The 22,775-nt window shown below is 35.8% G+C and overlaps 1 protein-coding gene across 8 annotated transcripts; it reads right to left on the bottom strand.

Moving 5' to 3' along the window:
• Positions 1–2,619: 2,619 nt before the first annotated feature.
• LOC136229437 (pentatricopeptide repeat-containing protein At2g20710, mitochondrial-like) lies at positions 2,620–13,131 on the bottom strand. Of its 8 annotated transcripts, none has more exons than XM_066018222.1 (5): positions 12,744–13,131; positions 8,476–10,751; positions 8,341–8,391; positions 8,005–8,174; positions 2,620–4,669 (listed from the first exon to the last, which is right to left on the bottom strand). In XM_066018222.1, exons 1-2 carry the CDS (start codon positions 13,029–13,031, stop codon positions 9,300–9,302), a joined length of 1,740 nt encoding a protein of 579 aa, XP_065874294.1. In that variant the 5' UTR covers positions 13,032–13,131; the 3' UTR covers positions 2,620–4,669; positions 8,005–8,174; positions 8,341–8,391; positions 8,476–9,299. The 8 variants fall into 8 exon arrangements, with proteins under 8 accessions (XP_065874294.1, XP_065874292.1, XP_065874289.1 ...); XM_066018220.1 differs by having other exon boundaries at positions 8,462–10,751; XM_066018217.1 differs by having other exon boundaries at positions 2,620–2,778; positions 4,614–4,669; positions 8,341–10,751.
• Positions 13,132–22,775: the final 9,644 nt, after the last annotated feature.

Below are 22,775 nucleotides of genomic sequence, written 5' to 3' on the forward strand. Positions count from 1 at the left end.
AATTTTTCCCACAACTTCTTGAAATTCAAGGCAAGCTCTGGATAGTTGACAAGAGAGTAAGACATGAATTGTACAATAGGAGTTAGGGTTTAGAAGTCCAAGAGGGGAAATTCAGAAGTTAGAGAGAGCTTAAAAAATTATAGAGCGTTTAGAGAGAGAAAGAAGAAAGGCAGAGATTTCTTATTGATTTTTATTGATTTTTCTTGGGTTAATAATTGTTGTAATAAGCAAGGAAAGGTTTCACATATTGAAACCATTTCATCGTGTTTGTAACCAATTTCACCAGTTTAAGTCACTGTTCGCGGGTTTCGGTTCTCAGTTCCTGCTTGATTGCGTTCGTGAATCTACCTCTTCTCAAAGCTGGCTCAAAGCTCAAAAGGTAACTCTCTGAAAGGTTTAAAAGCTCTCCTTAAGATGTGTAAATGTGTTTAGATTCGTTCCATGTCACTGTTGTCTACATGATTCGAGTAAAATTCCTGGGCATCCGTGAAGATGGTCGATCGGCCACCAACATAGTCGATCGACCATCTACCATTGCTAATCGGCTATGGGTCCAGACGCCTAAAATTTCTACTCGCTTTGTTTTATTTCAGATTTGGGTTGTAGTTGTTGTTTTCATTATGTTTCTTCCAATAGATTAAAATGACCATTTAATTGTTTAAGATGTAAAATTCAGTTAATCACGAGATAAAAGATAGTTTAGGAATAAAATTAACCCACTAGAATAAACATATCTAGGATACGAATTGAATGTCATTCTGATGTGCTAGAACTATAGAATCTGATTGAATCCTATTTTAACGAATCAGACATTATAATATAAATCTGAAAACGGGTCCTAATATCCCGCAACTAATGTTTATTTGTCTTGCTGGTTTAATAGATTTGTTTCAAACTGGAACAAATGTATAGGAATTTTTATGTGAAAATTAGGATGTAATTTATAATTCTGCGTTTATTTATCGCTTTCTACAAATTACATGGTGAATGTATACAAAATCGAAAATGGGCTAGATATAGTTGGTATTTGAACAGTAGTCAATTGTATAAGTTTATTAATCAAACCCTTGTCATATGATAATTCGCAAACTCATCTCTAAAAATATGGACATTATGTGAGCAGGCGTGCCATTTGTTTATTTTCCCGGATGGCGACTCTGATAAATTGCATTAGCCTAAAAACATGATAAAAAAAAGGCTAATCATAATGTGGCACAACCCACAACAAAATAAATAAGAAACATGCATCGAAAGGGACCCGTCAAACGACGTCCTAAGACAACGTTAAGTGACAATGTACTTACATTTAAAATCGGCCTTTTCAAAAGTTCTGAGCGCTCATAGTGGTGACTCTGCTACGGATAAACAGAGAAATTGCAGAGCATCACATCCCAGCCGATCCAAAGTTCAAAGAGGTCAAACAGAAGTTGAAACGACTTAGACCAGAATGGACATCATTGGTAAAGGATGAGATAGCGAAACAGTTTGCAGTCAAGTTCATTGAAGTGGTTTAGTGCCCGGAGTGGTTGGCTAACATTGTTAATGTGGCAAAGAAGGATGGAAGAGTCCAAGTTTGTGTAGATTTCCGAGATCTAAACAACACATCCTCGATGACTTCCCACTTCCACACATTGATGTCCTAATTGACAATGAAGCTAAGGTGGAAATGTATTCATTCATGGTCATGGATGGTGTCACGTCCGTTTTGATTATGATCTTTCTATTTCATGCCCGATGCCGATTGAGGTCGTTTAGGGTCGGGTGTGACAGATGGCTTCTGGTTATAATCAGATCCTTATGAATGTGCTCGATAAGCTGAATACATCTTTCATCACATAATGGGGGACATACTACTATCGGGTTAGGCCATTTGGGATGAAGAATGTGAGGGCAACTTATCAGAGAGTTGTGACTGCAATCCTACATGATATGATCCCTAAATGGAGGTGTACATCGATGACATGCTCATTAAGTCCATGACTCACGAGGAGCATCACACTATGTTAGACAAGTTCTTAACTCACATTAAGAAGTATAATTTCCGAGTGAACCCGAAGAAGTGCATGTTTGGGATTACCTCCGGGAAGCTGAAAGGCCACATCATCAGTCAAAAGCGTATAGAGATGGATCCGAACAAAATCAAGACAATCACATATATACATGCACCTAAGATAGAGAAAGAAGTAGTCTTTTCTAGGCTCTCTTCAATACGTCAGCAGGTTCATTCCTCACCTCACGACAGTCTATGAGCCTATATTTAAGCTGTTAAAGAAGCAACAATCAGTAGATTGGAATGAGCAGTGTCAGATTGCGTTGATTTTTATCGGCTGTGACGAACAACCAACGCTAAAGGAGGGTCATTAGAGTCAATTGTGTGGAACCAACTCTAATGCCTTCATTTTTAACATCGGTTATTCAAACCACCAACCTTAATTCTATTGTTTAACGGCTTCCCAACAGCAGGAGATTCAATTTGAACCTGCTCTATTATTTTTCCTGCTATATTAATGTAATTAATGGTAAATGATATTAATTAGCCTCAGTGATTTACTGTAATCGAGATTCATCTTGCTGTATTACTGAAATTAAATGAAAAATTAATAAAAATGTACACAAATATATGGTAATTAACGTGCTATATATATCCAAGCTTTGATTCAATATTGAAAAAAAAAACATATACTTATTTCAACTCTAACATACTCTCTATAGCAGGATGTTATACATAACTGCAGTGTTAAAATCCTGCCCTCTTCTCATATCACTATTGTGATTTCCCTGAAAATAGACTAATTACCGTTAAAGGAATGCTAGCATTAATTAAGAGCAGATTCACTACAACGAATACCAAAACATAGGTTCAACAATGCATATCTCCGAGTCAAAATAAACTCCAACAATCGGTTACAACTTACAGCCCCAAAACAATCCATCTATTAACAGCAGTTCACATGACCTTTTCCATTTGTTTATATCTTTCAAATATCTCATCTATAATTTTTAAGGATTGGTTAAGAATTACAAAATTAGCAAACAATATTTCACAAATGCAAAACAAATCTTGATAGACACAATATAGAAAGGCTTAATACATCATTTGCCCCATGAACTTGTCCAAAAAGCTTGATTGACCCTTGAACTTTCAAAATGTTCCGATAGCCCCCTCAACTTGCATAAAATGTCCAGTTAGCCTCCTGAACTTGCGCAAAATGTAATCAATTGATCACTCGGTTGTAAAAAAAAATAAGTTAAATGCGGAATATGTATTGCACGAGTCTTAAAAAAAAGTAAAATGACCGAAATCGGGGTATACGGTTCTTAGATTAGAGAAGACAAATTATACAGTTGAGTAAGCAATAACTTCATTTTTAATCTATTTTTGAATTATGTAATAACATTCTAAGATGCGTGGAATACAGCTTCCGCATTTAACTTACTTTTTTGCAACCGAGTGATCAATTGATTACATTATACGCAAGTTTAGGGGGCTAACTGAACATTTTATGCAAGTTGAGGGAGCTATCGGGACACTTTGAAAAAGTTCAGGGGCCAATCAAGCTTTTTGGAGGCAAAAGATGTATTAAGCCATATAGAAATAATAAAACATTATAGAAACCAAACTAAAGTTTAACTTCAACTTCCACACAATATAACCTGATCACACACGCACATATAAACTAAATCTCCAACAAAAATCTCTTATGAGCTACACAATATAGGAAAACTTCGGTATAACCAACTTGATCAATTTCATGAAGTATGTTAAATTCTTGCAGAATAGCTACTAATGTGCCATTTGTTCAAAATTCCTACATAAATAATTGATCATGAGAGCAGTCTTAAAGAAATTATAACTGCCCATATCTAGAGAAGGGTATTTGTTTTGTTTTTTTGTTTTTTAATCCAAACCTGCAATAGGAATGGCAAGGATCCCTGAAACCCATTGACTATAAGCATAAGCAAAACCAATTCAGAATCTTCAAAATTATAAATAGAAAGAAAAACCGCATACAACCATATAAGACTCGGGTCTAATGACCAAAAAACAGAGAAAAACAACATAGTATACCGAAACCAGCATCAAGCCACAGAAAAACAACATACGCAGACAAACCCATCACACACACACATGTAAACACAAACTTCACAATAATGTTAGGGGCTTATATTAGGGGTTCAGGGTTTAAGGGTTTATATGGTTTAGGGGTTCACGGTTTAGGTTTAAGATATGGTGTTGGGGTTTAGGATTTAGGGGTTTATAGAGTTTAGGGTTTAGGGGTTTATATGGAGAGATTTATTTCAGGGGACAGTCTAATATTTGAATATTGCAAAGGTCATGGAGAGAAACAAGGGACACAATGAAATGAAAAAGAACAGTGTTCCCTACCTTAGGCCCTGTTCTTTGTCACTTAATTTCGGTATCAGTAGCATTCAGTTCAGTTTAGCGTTCAGTTTCAGCATTCAATTCAGCATTCAATTCAACATTCAGTAATTTATCATTATTTATTCTAATTATAATTATTTATATATAATTCATCATTATTTATTATAATTATATTTATTCGGCATTCAGTTCAGTTTACTTAATTTCAGTTAAAAGAACAGAGCCTTACTAACTCTTCTTATGCACTTGTATCTGAACAATATCTTGAGGAACTACTATCAGAATCTGCAAATGAAAAGTCATAACAAATTTAAAACAAATCCATTCGAAATCAATTACAGAAAATGAGAACAGAAGGAATTGAATAGCAAGTGGAGATTTTGGTTTACAAATTGACTATAGAGATTTTGGTTTATAAGGGCTACTATAAAAATGCAGCAGGTGGTGGTTTTTCATCACTAAATATGCTAAAGGTAAAACTCTGTTTGCAATGTGTAAAGAGCTATGTTGTACGGACACGGACACAGAAACGGGGCATGGACACGGAAACGGACATGGGAAACGAAAATGGACACGGCAAAAAAGCTTCTAACTTAGAAGTGTCCGCAACATAGGTAAAGAGCATATAATGAGACCCATCAAGAGCACATTGCTCTTTTCTATTGCCTGTGGAATTCCTGATGTTGTTAAGAAAACAGAACACCAAATATTCTATATTTATAATATAATGAACTGAACCGACTCATTCATGAAAACAAATGTGGTTGAATTTATAAAATTTAAATAATTTTGGGACTATTACCAAATGGGAACTTCAAGTACGGACCAAAAGCATCAGAAATGAAAGGAACAGTAGTAACAGCAAAAAATACAATCCCAAGTTGGGAAATAGCAGGGCACGTGGAGTACATAAAATCAGGCCAAAAACAAGGTGACATGCTTTTCATAGTCCCTGGTGGAGCTTTTACTGTTAGATTAGGAAATGAAGCTTAAACGCAGTACAGTTGATTTTAATTTGTAAAGTACGTGAAATTAGACGAAACTGGCTAAAACTCATGTAAAACTGAGTCTTCATCCAAATTAACTTAGCTCTCATAACTAACGGAAAAAAAAACACTTCAATGTCAAAATAGTTTATAACTTGTACTACAGCAAAACAACAACAAAGCCTTAGTCCCGAAATGATTCAGGGTTGGCTAACATAAACCGTCATATGAAACTGTGAAATCAAATCGTGTCAGCGACATAAATTCTCTCCCTCCACTCCGTCCTATCCACTACCATATTTTCCTCAATCCCCAATAAACCCATAACACTCTCAATCACCCTCTTCCAAGTTTGCTTAGGCCTTCCCCTACCCCTCACCATTGCATCCCTTTGCCACTCTTCAATCCTTCTAACCGGCGCATCAAGCGCTCTTCGTCTAATACTAATACTAGGTTAGGGATTTTGCTGTCACTTATCCGGGAGAAAAATGGTTCAAACCTCTATTGCTTTGGGTAATATCTAGTTGACTAATTAATGATTGATCCACATGATGATGTCAAAATACTCTTTTTAATTTTGAATCACATATTTTCTTAAACAGTTCTCTAATAGCGAAAATCTGCTACTGACTGTTCTCTGAATACATGTTCCTTTTCATCTAATGGATGTTAGAACTGATTTGAATTATTGCATCAGTTTAGGGGCTTGTACTCATGGACCAAAGGTAGTGCACAAAATGATGAATTAGGAAATAGAGCAAATGGATCTATACAAACATAAAATATGGGAAAAGAACAGAATTGCAAGGAACTCAGAGCCATTATTATGTGTGTGCATGTTGCATGGTGTTAGTATTCATACTATTAAAATTAAAGGTTTAAGATAAAAATTTGGATATGCACACCATGATCACTGTTCATCTGATCGACTTATTCGTAGTTGTATTTGGTAATTTTCTTATAGCAATGAAAAGTTGATGTGATAAATTGAATTGAATCATCACTTGGATTTCTGAGGGAGAAAAGCTAGTTGATCAAGAGTTTATCATTTAGCAGACTCCATTATTATGAAGTTATTTGTCCATTTCTGTAACATGCTGGGATTGAGTTTTAATGAATCAAGGTGAAGTTAGTAGACACCATCGGTATTGCCCAAATCGAAGTTTAGGTATCAACTCCATCCCGAAGTTGGCAATATTTGTCAAATTAGTCCAAATAAAACTGAATGTATTTGGGCCCATTTGTCAAATATTGCCAACTTTAGATCTGAGTTGATATCTAAAATTCAATTTGGGAATCAGGACTCGTGGCGATTCGGATCTCGTGTCAAATTAGTCCAAATAAAACTGAATATATTTGGACTCGTGATTCGAAATCTCATTTTGCGAATCAGGACTCGTGGCGATTCGGATCAAATTCAAAATACTATAAAAAATAAAATATTAACCATATTTAACTTTAAATATTAGTCTAAAAATGCAAGTTTAATATCTAAATAGAAATTATATCAAGTTATCAAAAGAAAGTAGAGACAGACCGAACGTAGAAAATAGAAAGAAGATAATAACAAATCAATAGAAAAGAAGAGGGAAGGTTTTGGAATTTGTAAGGTGAAGAGTCATTTAATTGAAACTATTTCTATTTCATAACTTCTATACGCTTTTTTGTTTTTGCAAAGTAAAGAGTCATCTTGCTCAGAACTTCTTCTGCTGTACGTTTTTGAGTTGTTAAAAATTGAAAAACAGTTTTTTTTTATAAATGGTGGCCTGAATCGACCAAATTGGGCGACTCGGCCGATTCGGCCGAGACACCACCGATTCGGCCGATTCATGAAGCTTTCGAGTCGTACCATAGATACGAGTCGAATTCTTCATGAATCGAATCGTACGAGTCGTGTCGACTTGTACGATTCTAACAACAATGGAAGGGCCAAGCTGACCCATTATCCCAAAGTGACAAGTCTATTATTGTATTCATTAATATTTTTACTGCTTATAAATGTTGTGCGTCCTTTAGACAAGGCAGTTAACATGATTTATGGGGCTCAAGTATCGAAGGAGTTGAAGCAGTTGTTGGTCTTTGGTCCACCAGGTGTTGTGGGCACCCTTTATCCCACTTGCAGTTAACATTATTTATGGGGCTCAATTGTATGTACATCCAAGTAAAATCCTGAGGTATCATATAGAAAAAGGTAAAATCCAAAGGTTTTTGAGTGCTGTCAAACTGGGTTTGTATATTATAATGGTGTTATGTTGATCAAACATAGTAACTCCATGTCTAACTCTGATACAACTCATTTAATGAATGTATTAACACGTGAAGACATGAATTAAATGGGTTGACAAGGGTTTACTTGCACGTTTAACACAATTAATTAAATGAAATAGACATGTATTAACACGTGAAGACATGAATTAAATGGGTTGACATGAAGTATCGGAAATTTTGCTGAAAAAGAACATTTTTATGCAACATTAATCCTATAAGAGTGTTTTCCCCAAATAAATACTAACAGATTTTTCGAGGTAATTTTAGCACAATCATCTAGAAACTCAGAACACTAACCCAGTAGTTTTGAAGCAAACAAGATCAGAAGTTTGCATACAAATCAGCTGAAAATGGAATCGAAGTTACCTTTGTTAATGCAGACTTCATTCATGATCAAATTATGTCTGCTCTCCCTCATATAACTTCAAACACAAAATCCAATCACCCTTGTTTCAATTTCTACTGGTTCGGCAGCCATGAATCATGATGATAGGATAGAATTCATTAAGAGTATATCAAGTAATATATCTTGCAATCTACAGAAATTAATAGAAAACATTAACCAAGATAACAATGATGAGCTGCTGTACCCAAATAAACTCAAATAAAAACGAGCTGCTGTTGTACCAATATGTCTTGAAATCTACAGAACTTATTAAGCGAGCTGCTGTTGTACCCAAATAAACCCAAATAAAAACGCACCTGGATTCGCAATACCCAGAAAATCTAAGCTCGCCTTTAAATGTTTGAGATCTGAACAGAGAAAAAAGAGAGTTAGAAGAGCTAAAAGGAAATGGAGAACAAAGAAGTACTTATCTCTCACTCAGAACACGGCACCATTTCATCGATCGAACACGAAAACAAACTCCAACGCCAACGCCAACACCAACGAACGAACACGAAGAAATCAACAAACACCAACTCGAAATCAACGAACACCAACTTGAAGAAGAATGCAGAGTGTGAATGGGTCTTTAGGAAAGGAAATGTGAATGGGTCTTTAGGCAAGGAAGTGTAAATGGGTCTTTAGGGCAAGGAAGAAGAAAGAAGCAAAATGCAAGACGAAGCGTTAACTTTTCAATATATATCAAGTCTTTAGAGTCGGTTAATAACCGACTCTAAAGAGGGTCATTGGCGTCGGTTAGGTTAAAAACCGACGCCAATGAGCCTAATTGGCTTCAGTTCAATTTAAACCGACTCTAATTATTTAGTCATTGGCGTCGGTTATTTGGAAAAACCAATGCCAATGACCCTCAAAAACACACCTGAGATCCTACAACAGGACATTTAGAATCGGTTTTTTCAATAAACCGACGCCAATAGGTGTCGGTTATTTAAAATAACTGACTCCAATGACCTTTAGCTACGGTTACTAGATACAACCGTGGCTACTATGGCGTAGCTACAAGCCATTTCTCTACTAGTGTCTCAAGGCGGATCCTCATTGGGAATAGAGAATCCCCGACCTACATTCATCCCCGCACCATTGCTATCCCTTGTGCAAGTGCCCTAGTAGCTCATATTTTAGGTAACTTAGTGATTAGCAATTGAGTTTTTGAACATATCTTCACTATATCATGACTTAACAAGAAAAAGAAGCTTAGATAACTTCAAACCAGCAATTCTGTAAACAGAAAAAAAAAAAAAAAGGATAGATAGAACTAATTTCCCATGCTTCCATGAGCACTCCTTATCCGGAAACCAGTTCCGAAATTCTGATCATCCTCCATCTGGTAAAGTGGTTCAGTTTTAAGTTTCTCATCATATACACAACTAACCAATCTACTGTAAGTCAATCTTGAGAAATGACAGTGCTGGTTAATCATCTTCAAAAGCTCTTCCGCTGCTGCTTCTTTGCCATGCCCTTTCAAATGCTTAAGAAATGTAGCCAATGTATAGAACCTCGTTTGCGTTTCTTGTGTGCTCGCTAAAATCGCTTTTTTCACCATTTCTACTGCTTCTGTAGTCTCACCACTCAGTAGATTTGCAGCTGCCAAATGAATCCATGAGGTACCAGTTTCGAAACGACTTTGCTCGTTCATCGTCTTCAAAAGCTCATCCGCTGCTTCCTCCTCTCCCGAACTTCTCAAATACTCCAGACATTTTGTTAAAGTATCAATCCTGGGTATCCATCCCGGTTTGCTCGTTAAAATCGCTTTCTTTATCATTTCTACTGCTTTCGGCATCTGACCGCCTTGTAAATATCCAACTGCTAAGTTATCCCATGAGATAGCATTTGGCTCCTTCTCTCTTTTCACTATCTTTTCCATGCACGCCTCAGCTTTTTCCAAAGAACCCTTTTCGGCATAAGCATTGATCATCAAATTCGGTATGCGAATGTCGAAAAGAGTTTTCTTAGATTCCCACTCCTCCCATATCATCTCAGCACCGCCCAGATCATTGAGTTGAAGTAATGAACTTATCATGCTTATATAGCCTGTGTTGAATTGCCTCTCCATCTGCTTATACAGTTCCCAAATGCGATAGACATCGGCTTTTTTCCCAACAGCAGCATATTGTTTTAAGAGAACTTCATAATTAAACCTTCTCGAGTTGCGGTGAATCAGCTGCTCCGATTTCTTCAACATCGTCGAAGCTTTGTCAAGAAGGCCAGCTTTCAAGTAACCGTTTGCTGCAACAGAATAAACATAAAAGTCCACTTTCACAAGGGGATCAGCCTCCATCTTCATCAGAAGTGTCTCCATACCCTCAATGTCGGAACAGGCAGTGTAAGCATGCAACCGAATCGTGTACGTGATGCTGTTAAATTCGATGCCTTTTTCTTCCATCTCCTTTACAAGTGCTTCGAATTTCTCTTGTTTACCTAATTGAGAATAGAGTTTTAGCATTTCAGTGTAAACATACTGTTCTCTAACAAAACCCATATCCTTCATTTTTTGCATCAAGGCCTCTGCTTTTTCCTCTTGTTTAGCATTTACATAGCAAGTTAAAAGAGAACCATAGATCTTGTAGTTACTTAAACTAGCAGAAATGCTGTTGAAATACTTCTCAGCTCTTTCTAAACCATGAACTCTTGAGATCAAACCCAACCGAATTGCACCATCTCCGGCCGATAAGTTGTAACAGTTTTTCTCAATCATCCAATCTGATATCTAAGATAAAAAAAGACAGACAATTCCTAAATTTTATAATCATATAATTCCCACACATGGAAATAGAAATAGATACAGAAACTGAAGCGAAAACAGAAACTAGGAAAAGATATTTGAAAAAACTATAGGAAAGGGAAACATGGAAATAATAAATATAATAAAAATATAAACATATAATTTTGCTTTAAATGTATGTTCAATTATATATATAGCTACATTCATGGCTCCTGGACTGTAGGAGCTACTAACACTATTACCCCTAAACTTCATTTCTTAACCTCAAAATTATAGTCAAATATTTATTTTATCCTCATCATTTCGTTGATTTTTAATGGAGTTCTATTGATTTGGACTTTAATATTATAGAATGTAAGGTTTATGGATGTTTATCAATAAATGAAGTTTAAGGGCCATAATATAAGTAGTGCTATAAGGGTCATGAATGTGATTTATGCAAAAATATTAGGAATTTAATGGGTAAAGTACACCCATGGCCACTGAACTTTACCCATTTTAACATTGTGGCCACTGAACTTCAATTATTAATGGTATAGCCACTGAACTTTACACTTTTTAACACCGGTAGCCACTCAACTCTAACTAACTCCTCAAAATGACCGTTAACGACCTCAAAATGAAAATATTCAAGAATTAAAGTTGTTGAGAACGACATTTACCATGAAACCACATTTTTTATTTTCCAAAATCACCTCTTTGGAGTTTTCTCTCTCTAAAAATTCACTCTCTCTCTCCTAACCAAACAACACCTAAATGAGGCCGTCAGCAGCCGTTTTGAGGCGTTGAGTGGCCACCGGTGTTAAAAAGTGTAAAGTTCAGTGGCCACAATGTTAAAATGGGTAAAGTTCAGTGGCCATAGGTGTAATTTACCCGGAATTTAATGAACATGTGATTGGCATTGACTTGTGAAAACATATTGCATTCTAGGAAACGAGTTTGACATAAGGAGTTTCCAAGTTTTTAAAACACAGAAATGTGACTCTAAATGTTTATGAGTTTCTAAGTTTTTTAAAACACACAAATGTGCCTCTAAATGTTTCGTACAAAATGTGTAAATGTGAAATGCTTTAAAATCAAAGTTTCCATGAAATATGGATTCACTCAAAAGGCTTCAAAAATACAATTACAACAACTAGAACAACAGAATCACTTAACTAGGGACCGCAAATCATCATTAGTGAAACCATATTTCCATCAATAACTTTAGAACTAATAAAACATGAAATTAGCAATATCAAAATTAGGGATGACAAAGAAAAGAAACCCTTTAGTAATTGGAAATCACAGTATCAATTTGTGAACTTTATAGGCTTAAGGCATTATTTGGCCTAACCTATAAAAAATGTTTGCATTTGCCCTTGGCCTATTATTTTGTCCATGAAGAACAACAATCAATCACATCCTAGTCCAATTTAGACGGAAATTAGCACATACATAAAGATATCCGTCATATTGCACGTTATATGATTGTTAATCGGGTCAAGAAGAACTTATACTCTCCAAGTTTGTAGAAGCCGCGAAACAAGTGGAAACAAGTGGTTCTAGAATATGAAATAGAGGCAACTAAGCATATTGAGTGACTAAATATTATAAAAGTTGTGTTGCCATTAGGAATCAACAAACACAAACATTTAACATATCTCCTTGTATACCTGCTAATTTCGGTCTAAATTGGACCAACTATGATAGACCAGAGGGTTAATGTCACAAAATAATAGGCAAGTATACAAAAACGCAAACATTTTTTATAGTTCAGGGCTAAATCTTTCTCCATTTTCTCTGGTAGGACCAAACTTCGAGCAACTTAACAGAAATGATCACTGTTTAAGCAAACATCACGACTACTCAGTACTCACACTGAAGAAACCACAAATTTTCACTTAATTAAAACAATGCAGCAATTCAGAGAATCCCCCACAAAATTAAAGCTATCAAATTGGGAATGAGAGTAAACAAAATAGAGAAATGCTATACCTGAAGGGCGTGCTTGTAGCGGCGATGCTTGCAAAGCACCCTGATAGAGTTCTGAAGTTCATCTAGGTTTAGATTTTTTCCTTCGTCGACCCATTGCTGGAGAATTGGAACAATCGAGACGGAAGGATTTACTGGCCTAGAGAGTTTACGCATCAGAGGCAAAGAGTCCGTAGGAGTCACAGAGGAAGAAAAGGAACGAGTTACTGCATCGATTGAAACTAATTCGGCCCTCAACAATCGATGGCCACGACGCCATAGGTATGAATTCAATCGCACAAGCAGGTTCATCTTCGTTATATGGTTCGAAGCTAGAGAGGGAAAAAACAGCTACTGTTTCACCATTTGAAGTGAAGTTAGACTGCGATCTTATATGCCTTTGGTTTCCTTGCCCCCGTTTCTTAAGATGTAATGGGATTCATAATGGAATCACCGTCACGTTCATTATCATGTTTGGTTAATTATCATGTTTAGTTACATGTTGTAAATTTGTTATAATGGAATGGAAAAATCATTAGTTAAATTTTGATCAACAAGTCTTGTAATCCTCGTTACATAGAAAAATGATTTGAATTCCCATTACATCCAAAGCATGTAATTCTAATTCTTATTTTTAAACCTCAATCTAACCTGTCATTTATCAAATCTCACATTTTATCCTTATTAAAAACACAAAAAGAGAAAAACATGGAAAATTGAAAACGAAAAAAAACGCAAAAAATAAAAAAAAAAACAAAAAACGGTGAAAATGGAAACTAAAAAACGAAAAACTATTCATTAATTTATTGATTTCAGTTAATATATTTTTATATTTGATTTCGATTCAAATTTTTTTTCCATTTTCCGTGTTTTATGCTTTTCACGTTTTTCTCATTTTTCATGTTTTCATATTGTTCGTTTATTTTAATTATGTAAATAAAATTTTATAATTACATTTATTTAGGAAAACATAAGTATTGTGATGGTTATTACATTCTATCATTTTGTTTTTATTTGTCAACCAAACATTGTAATAGAATCATCATTCTATTACATTACATTACAAATTTGATTACATTACAACTTTGATTACATTACATTGCATTACGACATACCAAACGAACCCTTAGAGCTTGATTGTAGAGCCGTTTAGGAGGGTGAGTGAAAGAGGGTTGGGAGAACAAAATTTGGACGGGTTGATTTTATTGTAATTTTTTTAAAATTTTTGTACCATCAATTTTGGAGGTTTGGAAGGGTTAAACCCTGCCACGTGGAACTACAAATGTCTGAACATACCTCTAAAAGATTAAACGTATAGTTTTTACTTGTCTAAAATACAATCAAACGATGGCGAATTATAAGTTTGATTTGGAAAATCTCATGAGATCCAGTCAAGAATCCGACCATTGCCATTAATTAAAGCTGTAGACAATTGAGTGTTCAATTTCTTTAACCTCCTAGAAATCACTCTATTTTTTAGTTCACAAGAACCAAAATATGGTGAGTTAGGAGTAAAAATTAGATGACTCTTATATACTTTAAACTGGCCTTTTTTAGAGGGTGTTGTTATACTTAGCCACAAATTTTCACCCATAATCCCGTGAAAGGCCGAAAATGCCTTTTCATTGGTTTTTGGTGGAAAAAGCCTCTTTTTTTTTTGCCTTCCTGTCATACGGGCGTGTGGCTATCACGCCTCACTTTGTGGTCGGGCGTGTAGCTATCATGCCCGGCCACACGGTGTGGCGTGTGGCCATCACGTCCTACCACACGGTGAGGCGTGATAGCCACACGTCCGACCTCACGGTGGGGCGTAATAGCCACACGCCCGCGTGTCGGGAGGGCAAAAAAAATTAGTATGCTATTCAACCCGTAAATACATGTTGCGTGTTCAAACTACACAATTTTAATTAAAACTTGTAAATAACATACAATTTTAATTAAAACTCGTAACAATAATATAAGTTCATGAATAAATATTAACTAAAATTAACAAAATAAATTAGCAAAATAAAAATTTAGTTAAACAAAATAAAATTTACAACAACTAAACTTAAACAAATTAAATTTAGAATATAAAAATTTAGTTAAACTACATTAAACAAATTAAAAATAACAAAAATTTAATTAAATTCAACTAAATTTAAAAAAAAAAATTGACCATACGCCACACGGGTGTATGGGCATCACGCCGTCACCATTGTGAGGGCGTATGAACATCACGCCGCACCACAAGTGACGACGTATGAATATCACGCCATCACCTGTGGTGAGGCGTGAGGCTATCACACCTTCACTTGTGGTGCGGTGTGATGTTCATACGCCGCACCAGATGTGACGGCGTGATCTCCACACGCCTCATGTCCCGATTCCGATTTTGAATAACAACAAAATTCGATGCAAAAAACGTCCAAAAAACATCAAAATTAAACGGAAATACGTATCATAGGTCCATTTCCTTTACCGATCCATGTTTTTATTGATAAATTAGTCTGGATTAGATTAAAGAGAGTTTAGGTTGTTTGAGAGGATTTGAGAATTCTAAAAATTGTCTAAAGGGTATTTCGGTCTTTTCACGGGGCTAGGGGTGGGAATTTGAGGCTGGGTATAGTAATTCACGGGTTGAAACGTTAATAAGTATTGAATAGCGGGTGGGAATTTCGCGTGTCTAAAGGGTATTTATCAACTTTGAGCTAGCCCTAACTTCAATAGAAATGTTAATAAGTATCACTCATTATAACATTACTAATCTATTTTTTTAGAGAGGGAAAGTGGGTGTGTTCTGATTTTTTTATTAAAGAGAGATGGAAAAAATGGTGTAATTGATTTTTATTTTTGTTGTGTGGAATTAACGAAAGATAAATAAACAAGCAATCGAAAAACATAGATTTACGTGGTTCACCAACGTTGTGTTGGCTCGTCCACGGGCAGAAGGAGAATAATATTATTAGGAGGCGAAAATCAGATTACAAATTAGGTTTACATAATGGAGTATTTATAATACCCAATCTAACCTAATCCGACTTGGAACTCATGACCTAATCCGACTAAGAACCCATGAACCCACGATGTCCCCACGATTCCGAATCTAAGTAGAAAATTGGAACATAATACTGCTCCTAATAGGAAACAAGATATACCCCCGTTGCTTCATATCGTAGTGTGTTATACTGATTCAAGGCATTACAATAAATTTTCACGTTGACTTGAATCCTCCCGAAAATATAACAGATGCACCCATGACAACGCCAGATGAAGAGACTTTTCTCTATGCCTCAAAGTTGCTGACAAGCAACTAGTAATCTCTGATGTTTAGCAAGTCCAAACAGTGTTGAAACTTTCTCTGTGGGACGGGTTTGGTAAACATGTCAGCATGATTGTCAGCAGTGCCTACCTTCTTCACCTTTATCCTCTTCTCGCTTCTCAGAAAATGATACATCACATCTATATGCTTCGTCCTCTTATGATGAACCTGATCCTTGGCTAAACAGATTGCACTCAAACTGTCACAATACACTGTAGCCTGATCATGATGTAAACCAAGATCACTAACTAGTCCTTTAAGCCAAATCCCCTCTTTAGCAGCTTTAGTCAATTCCATATACTCTACTTTCGTAGTAGACAAAATCACTGTAGGCTGCAAAGTAGCTTTCCAACTGACAACTGAACCTCCAAGAGTGAAAATATAACAAGTCATAGATCTTCTATTGTCAACATCTTCAGTATAATCAGAGTCTGAAAACCCTGTCACCAAACACTTTGTATCACCTCCATAAATGAGACCAACGTCAGATGTATCTTTTAGGTACCGAAAGATCCTCTTCACGGCTTGCCAATGCTCCTTCCCAGATTCACCCATAAACATGTTAACAACACTAACAGATTGTGCAAGATTAGGTCTAGTGCAGACCATTGCATACATTAAGCTTTCTACTGCACTATCATAGGGAACTCGAGACATGTACTCCTTCTCTTCAGCCGACTTAGATGCAAAAGCAATAGATAGATGTGCACTTGCAAGACTAGGAGTATCTATGGACTTTACGGTAGACATGCCAAATCTTAACAAAATCTTTTGAATGTAGCCCTTCTATGACAGAAAAAGCTTCCTTTTGCTTCTGTCCCTGTAAATCTCTATTCCTAAAAATTTTCGTGCTGCACCTAAATCCTTCATCTTGAAATCTGCGTTGAGAAGACCCTTCAACTTCTGAATGTCGTGCTTCTTCCTTGCAGCTATCAATATATCATCTACATACAACACCAAGTAGATAAAAATCCCATCTTCCAGTTTATTGTAATAGACACAATAATCATATGGGCTTCTGGTGTAGCTCAGCTGCATCATGTAGCTGTCAAACCTCTTATACCACTGCCTAGGAGACTGCTTAAGTCTATACAAGGACTTATTCAACATGCAAACATAATTCTCCTTTCTAGGAATCTGGAAACCATCTAGTTGGATCATGTATATCTCTTCCTCCAAATCTCCATGCAAAAAGGTTGTCTTTACATCAAGTTGCTCAAGCTCCAAATCCTGATGTGTAACTATAGCTAGCAACACTCTAATAGAGGCGTGTCTGACTACTGGTGAGAATATCTCATTATAATCCACTCCCTCCCTCTGATTGAAATCTCTAGCAACAACTCTAGCCTTATACTTGACTCTCTCTACAGGTGATATCCTTTCCTTCATATTGAGAACCCACTTGCAAGTAATAATCTTTCTCCCTATAGGTGGTATGACTAAATCCCGTATTTGATTCTTATGAAGGGAATCCATCTCATCTCTCATAGCAGCAAGCCATTTCTCAGAATCGGTGCCTGAAACAGCTTCTTTGTAAGTTGATGGTTCACGAGTGTCCACCTCTTCAGCAACCTGTAATGCATAGCCCACCATGTCCTCAAAACCATACCTCTTAGATGGACCAACTCCAAACTTCATTGGTCGATCTTGAGCTAAGCTACGATGTGTATCTTTAGATGGTTGAGAAACTGATGGTGTAGATTTTGGTAGCTCAATTTCTACTTCTGACTCTTGTTCCTTCAAACCACTCTCACTCTGTATGACATGAAGCTCCACCTGTTTATCAATGCCAGTTTCTGATGTAGTTGTAGGATTTATAGTGGGTCTAAGCATAAATTTTTCATCAAAGACTACATTTCTGCTCAGAATGACCCTTTTCTCTGATGGAGACCAGATCCTGAAGCCTTTAACTCCATCTCCATAGCCTACCAACACTCCTTTCTTGGCTATTGGCTCTAGCTTACCCTCATTAACATGATAGTACACTGTGCGCCAAAAATCTTTCAAATTTGAGTAATGAGCAACCTTTCCTGACCATATATTTATGGGCATCTTGAACTATATGTCGGTGTGTGGTCTGCGGTTAATCAGATAACATGTTGTGTTCACCACTTCAGTCCAGAATCTTCTATTTAAACTAGCGTTAGAGAGCATGCACCTCGCTCTCTCTAGTAATGTCTGGTTCATTTGTACATCTACACCATTCTGTTGTGGTGTATTCCTGACTATGTGATGTCGAGCAATCCCTTCATTCGTACAGAACTGATCAAACTCAGACGAGCAGAATTCCAGACCATTATCAGTTCGCAACCTCTTTATCTTCTTTCCTGTTTGGTTTTCCACCAATGTTTTCCACTGCTTGAAATTCTTGAAAGCTTTACTTTTATGCTTCATCATGATGAGTTAAGTCATCCTTGAATAATCAACAACCAGAGACACAAAATACCCGTGACCTCCTAAAGACTCAACTCGAGATGGACCCCAACAATCAGAGTGGATGTAATCAAGTGTGCCTTTTGTTATGTGAATAGCTTTGGGAAACTTGCTGCGATGTAGTTTCCCAAAGATATAGTGTTCACAAAACTCCATACTCTTGACTTTATGGCCACCAAGAATATCATCCATTGATAGAATCTGCATTCCTTTTTCACCCATATGACCAAGTCTCATATGCCATAGCTTTGTCATATCTTCCTAGTGAATCTCTAACGATGCAATATCAGTTGAACCTGTAACAGTGGAACCTTGCAGGAAATACAAAGTACCATGCTTCACACCTTTCAGAATCACATCAGAACCTTTACAGACATGCAAAACTCCATCTTTTCCTAACCAACTAAGACCTATGTTGTCTAGTAGACTTAGAGATATCAGATTCTTCGTCATTAACAGAAAATGTCTGACTTCGTTCAACGTCCAGAACTTGCCATCATATGTCTTTAACTTGATCGAGCCTATTCCAACCGCCTTGCAGACATGACTAGTAGCCATTGAAATTCTACCTCCATCTACCTGCTTATAAGTTGAAAACCACTCTTTCCTTGGACAAATATGATAAGGTGCTCCTGGATCAAGAACCCACACATAAGAGTGATGAGTGTGCCCATCAGCAACTAGAGCAATATCGTTTTCAGAGCTGGTGTCACCATCTGCTACAGCAGTAGAACCTGATTGATTTTCTGATTTCTTCTTTTTCTTTGGACAATCAGTTTTCCAATGTCCTTTCTCCTTACAGTAGCTACATGCATCGTCTGGCTTGGGACCTTTTGAGAACGACTTCTTAGACTTCGTCTTTCCACCGTTACCTTTTTCCTTACTACCGCTGGCAAATAGTCCAGAGGCCTTATTATCCATACCTGTATTTTTCACCTTATGGTGCAACTCCCTGCTATGAAGAGATGACCTAACTTTTTCCAGAGTCACAGTATCTTTACCAACAACAAATAATTGAACAAAATTCTCATATTAAAGCAGTAAAGACACTAACAAAATCAAAGCAGCATCGATCATCTTCAATTTTCACATCAATATTACGTAATTCTAATAATAATGTGTTCAATTGATCTAAATGATCCCTGAGTTGCGTACCTTCCTGCATTCGCAGGCCAAATAGACGTTGTTTCAGAAGAAGTTTATTTGTTAGAGATTTTGTCATGTATAAGCTCTCTAACTTCATCCATAGACCACTAGCAGTCTGTTAAGCCCAAAATATATCTAAAATATCATTAATATTTACATCAGTTTTGTTATAAAATTATGCTATTTATATCTATTTAGAGTATTTTTACGTCCGAATATGTTTCTTTCATGCAAGGTACCTAAATATTTGGTAAAATCCAAATAGGAATGAAAACATGTCAAAAATGAAGGAAAACCCCTAAGTTACGAGCCAAAAGACGAGGAAAATCAGCGTACCGATACGAAGGACGGGAACGAATATGGATTTGGGAAAAAGATCCCGTGTCGCGACCGGGATTCCCTTACACGCTAAATCCGAGCACCTCTCCTTGCGTTCCAAAGACCAAAATTTACTCCCCTAATCTTGACAGGGATTCCATGATCTCGGTAGCATCAGAGATTTTGTTAGCACAACTTTCACATGTTTTAATTCAAAGAATCACGTCTGTTCGGGTGGATAGAAACGTCTCTTCGGAGCGGACAAGACCCTTAAACACGACTCTTCAACATCTATAAATAAAGAGTTGATTTCAGAGTTAGAGAGAGTTAGATTAATTAAGATTAAGTGCAGAAATTATGTAGAAATTCTGAGTCAAAACGATTCAGAGTTAGATTTCTTTCTTGTAAAAGCAATCTGATATACACAAATTGTTCTTAGATTACTTACAAACACAGTAGCAATTAGATTTAGATTAAGATCTGTTCGAAGACTAGTTTATATTTCAGTAGAAGAAACATCATCTCTATTCCGAAGATTCAGTGAGAAGATCAAGCAGCGGATGCGACCCCGGAGCCTGACAAACTCTAACGAGGTTTGAGGAAAGGATTGATGACCCAGAACTCGAATGTCGTTTCGAATTCTTTCATGTTTAATGTTCTCTGTAAACTTGTATCAATTCACAATTCATCTAATAAAAGTTCATGCAATTCAATATATTTTTATGTAGTTACTTTGGTAATTAATCTGAAGTAAAATTCTGGTGTTTTCATTAAAACGAATTTAATTCATATATTTACAAGGAAACTTTGTTGAACACTTGAGCAAGTTCATTCTTATGGATGATATGATCGTTTTGTCGACTTGTCAGAAATAAGTATAAACTTGGTTAAGGTAGAAATCTACTCAACATCAGGGGGATTCTATACGGTTCAAAGCCTTTTAATTGAAAGAATTTACATTTATTACACACTTATAATTTTTACAAAGTTTAAAGTTAATATCTTTGCTTAATGCAAACGAGTTCAACTCTTCTCTTATTTTTAAACGCTAAATGTTTTTGTCTTGTAATATGTTCTCAAGACAGAATTGATTTCTAACATTCTAACATATAATTCTAATCTGATTCTTATTAATTCAATCTCAAATCCAATTCAATTAACGATTATCTATTAAATAAACCTAAAGACGCATTTAAACTGTATCAAAATAAGTTTTTGTGAAAAAGCGTTCAATGTGGGATCAATATCTTTTTATTACTACAAGCGAAGCCGTGCACTTGCGGAAATCGCTCAACACAGTCACTTCGTCTGAAACCTCGGTGATGACATCATCTGCGAGGCACAACATAATTGTCGAATGTGCATTTTCTTCCAGAATCGCCATCTCAACAGTGACTTCTCCCATTGCCTTCTTCAACAGCATCCACAGACCTTGTTGTTTTAACAAAGCCCGCATTTTGATCTTCCATAGACTGAAACTATTTCTCTCAGTAAACTTTTCGATCTTCACGTTCATAGCAGACATCTTTCTCTCTAGATAACAAAACACCGAATCGGAAACCAAAAGCTCAGATACCAGTTTAGTATGCAGAATTAACGAAAGATAAATAAACAAGAAATCGAAAAACACAGATTTACGTGGTTCACCAACGTTGTGTTGGCTAGTCCACGAGCAGAAGGAGAATAGTATTATTAGGAGGTAAAAAGCAAATTATAAATTAGGTTTACATAATGGAGTATTTATAATACCCTATCTAACCTAATCTGATTTGGAACCCACGACCTAATCCGACTAGGAACCCATGAACCCACAATGTCCCCACGATTCTGAATCCAAGTAGAAAACCGAAACACAATACTACTCTGAATAGAAAACAAGATATACCCCAATTGCTTCCTGTCGTAATGTGTTATACTGATTCAAGACATTACGATAATTTTTTATTTTGTGGTTTGTTTGTGATAATAAGTGTAACATCCGTGTCTAAAATTTATATTTTATTGAAATAGATATTGTGAATTATTTATAAATTTAAATATATTATAGATTCAATTTAATGTTTTTAGATATAAATTAAAAGGTTTGGGTAAAGTTTTATAAAAATTTACAAATTAAAAGGATCAAAATTGATATTTTATCAATTCCCAAATTGTATATATACGAATTTATAATTAAATTTCAAATTTATTTTATTATAAATAATTAAAAGATATGGTAATTAGTAACATGTGTGGATAAATACACATGTAATATAACCATAATATTAATATAATTATAAATTAATTAAAATTATTATGAGAAGCATGTGGTAAGACACATGTCCTAGATACATGTCACCATTTTGAATATTTAAAAGCCATGGGTCTATATTTTAACAATTTACAATCCATTTTCAAACAAAAGAAAAACCATATATATCACTTATGTAATTATAAATTAAGAGGGATGGGAGAAATAATGGGGAATATATAGGAAAGTTATGAAAATGAAAAAAAAAGGAAGATACCAACATGAAAGGAGAGGAAGAATGGTGAGGTAGAGTTACAAATCCTTAGGAATATATATACATAAAAGCAAATATTAGCTTGTTTTGAGGTTATGGATATTGGGCATTTAGATGTCGATATATCAAATCATGAAGAAATACGGTACGAAACAACTATTATTGCATTTCGGACAACGACGTGAACTAGTACCTGTCAACGGATCATATACCGATTGATTTTCGGTGACCGACGATGATGTTTCGCGATCAGTTGTGAACGGATCATATACCGATTAATTTTCGGTGACCGACAACGACATTTCGGTAATGAAATTTTATACCTAAATTATTGTTAAAATGTTGTAGGTATGA

The sequence above is a fragment of the Euphorbia lathyris genome, chromosome 5, assembly GCF_963576675.1.
Source record: "Euphorbia lathyris chromosome 5, ddEupLath1.1, whole genome shotgun sequence".
NCBI lineage: Eukaryota > Viridiplantae > Streptophyta > Magnoliopsida > Malpighiales > Euphorbiaceae > Euphorbia > Euphorbia lathyris.